This window comes from Helianthus annuus, chromosome 11 (assembly GCF_002127325.2).
Source record: "Helianthus annuus cultivar XRQ/B chromosome 11, HanXRQr2.0-SUNRISE, whole genome shotgun sequence".
Taxonomy (NCBI): Eukaryota; Viridiplantae; Streptophyta; class Magnoliopsida; order Asterales; family Asteraceae; genus Helianthus; species Helianthus annuus.
In genome coordinates this window covers 11,818,603-11,820,601 of record NC_035443.2, presented here as the reverse complement: position 1 = coordinate 11,820,601, position 1,999 = coordinate 11,818,603, and the positions used below count along the sequence as shown (strand labels likewise).

At 36.2% G+C, this 1,999-nt stretch overlaps 1 protein-coding gene across 1 annotated transcript; it reads right to left on the bottom strand.

Moving 5' to 3' along the window:
* Window positions 1–337: 337 nt before the first annotated feature.
* LOC110923605 (glycine-rich cell wall structural protein-like) lies at window positions 338–825 on the bottom strand. The gene is made up of 2 exons (XM_022167672.1): window positions 726–825; window positions 338–660 (listed from the first exon to the last, which is right to left on the bottom strand). The coding sequence occupies exons 1-2, from the start codon at window positions 823–825 to the stop codon at window positions 338–340; spliced, it is 423 nt and encodes a 140-aa protein (XP_022023364.1).
* Window positions 826–1,999: the final 1,174 nt, after the last annotated feature.

Below are 1,999 nucleotides of genomic sequence, written 5' to 3'. Positions count from 1 at the left end.
ACAAACCTCTACTGTCATTGGAACTTGATTATACAATCACTTCCTCGGCTTAGATGAATAAATTAGATCTCATTGGTGATGGTAAGAGACCTAAAGATCTCACAAGTTCTAGTCTATGATGTACAAGGGTTGATGTAATATGGATGACTTTACAACACTTGTTAACCATAAAACATTAACATAAAACCTCCATGAGTTTATTCATACTCTTATCATACTTCACATCGTACAAACATTAATATATACTAGTGATCGATACATTCGATATGCATATAGGCAAACAACATGCATGGATGACATGCATGTATTTATTTATATAGGTAGGGTTTTTGCCATCCTAAGGGGTTGCTTCCTGTTCGTTAAAGGTGATTGCTTCAGTGAGCGAGCGACAACATTGCCTACATCCTCTGTAACGGTACCAACCACCACAACACCCAAAACTACAACCCCAACGACCACCACGACGGCCACCCCAGCCACCACCATATCCTCCTCCACGACCCCCCCAGCCACCACCATATCCACCACCACGTCCACCCCATCCATCACGGTATCCACCCCAACCACCACCAGGTCCTCCATATCCACCACCATTGTAGTCACCCCAACCACCACCACCATATCCGTCGTTCACATGATATTCTTCTTGAGCTTTATCCACTGCGCGCACGTAAACAGTAATTAGAGTCTATAAACACACATCACCAATCCATTAAAATACTTACCATTTGTTTCATCCTTTGATGTTTCAACCTCTGCATTTGATGAGACCAGAACAACAAGTACAAACAGATAACATAGAAGTACAAACGATTTGAACTTCATATTTCAAGTAAAAGAGGTTACTGTTACTTTCCTACGATTTACTTCATAGTTCTGCAACCATATATAGTAAGGCCAAGCATGCTTTAGTGAAGCTGAACCACTATCAAGCATTTACTCATCATGTGTAAGGTTGGTCGTTGTTAGAACTTTTGGATTCTAATAAAAATTTTAAAGTGTCATGCGATGTTTGAAAATAATGCTTTCTATAAATAGTAACATTTTGTAGCATAAATGACTATATGCCAAGAAAAAAACAAGTACAACTTGCTAGTTGAACAGAACGTACAAGCCATAGGTAACCCACTCAACGTCCAACCATAACCTACAATTCCGAGTACTATTTTACAAAATTTAATGATAATACTTCTACATCATATCAATATAACAAACTAGTATCAAGCCCCTGCATTGCAACGGTTGTTGTAAATCTGTGTCAAGTAGTACTAATGTTATACCACTGTCAGCGACAACCAACACCGGAAAAACTCGTAAAAACAAATTAAATAAAAACGAAAAAAATAACGCCGAGCGAAAAGCAGACGTAAAATATTTGAATAACGAACGCTCGTTGAAGAGAAATTAAACCGAAATGTAAAACATAGAAAAAAAAGTTACCAACTCAATCCAGGACCCGCGTGTTGGTCGAACTTGTTAAACGGAGAAAAATAGATGTGCTGCGACGGGCCAGTCAAACGGGAAAAATATACGAAAAAAATGTTGAACCCCACACGCACGTTGTAGTGCATTAACTCACAAAATTTAGAACGAAACGAAAAACTTGGGAAAGATGACAACTATGGTGAACCAAAATTGAAAATTAAAAAGAGTTGGGATTAAATTACAAAAGATGAAAAAAACTGGGTTAAAAGTAAAAATACAAAGGGTCTAAATTGCAAAATTGAACATATTTATTAATCTTAGATAAATATAAGGATAAGAATAAATGATATCTATATATTAGTAATTAATAGAGTTAATTACTTAGTTAGTCCCTGTGGTTTGCACAAAATAAGATACTTAGGTACTAATAGTTTAAAATCACCTTCTAGGGTATTAACTTTTCATTTTGTAACGTTTGGAGGTATTAACTTCTATGTTATTAACATAGTTAGTCCCTATGGTTTGCACAAAATAACATACTTAGGTACTAATAGAATGTGATTTTAAACCTACA

Excerpts from the sequence above, each read along its gene's own strand:
- LOC110923605 (XM_022167672.1), bottom strand. The coding sequence starts at position 825 with ATGAAGTTCAAATCGTTTGTACTTCTATGTTATCTGTTTGTACTTGTT. Across the intron at positions 661-725 it reads ATCAAAGGATGAAACAAATG|TGGATAAAGCTCAAGAAGAA; the intron begins GTAAGTATTTTA and ends ACGTGCGCGCAG.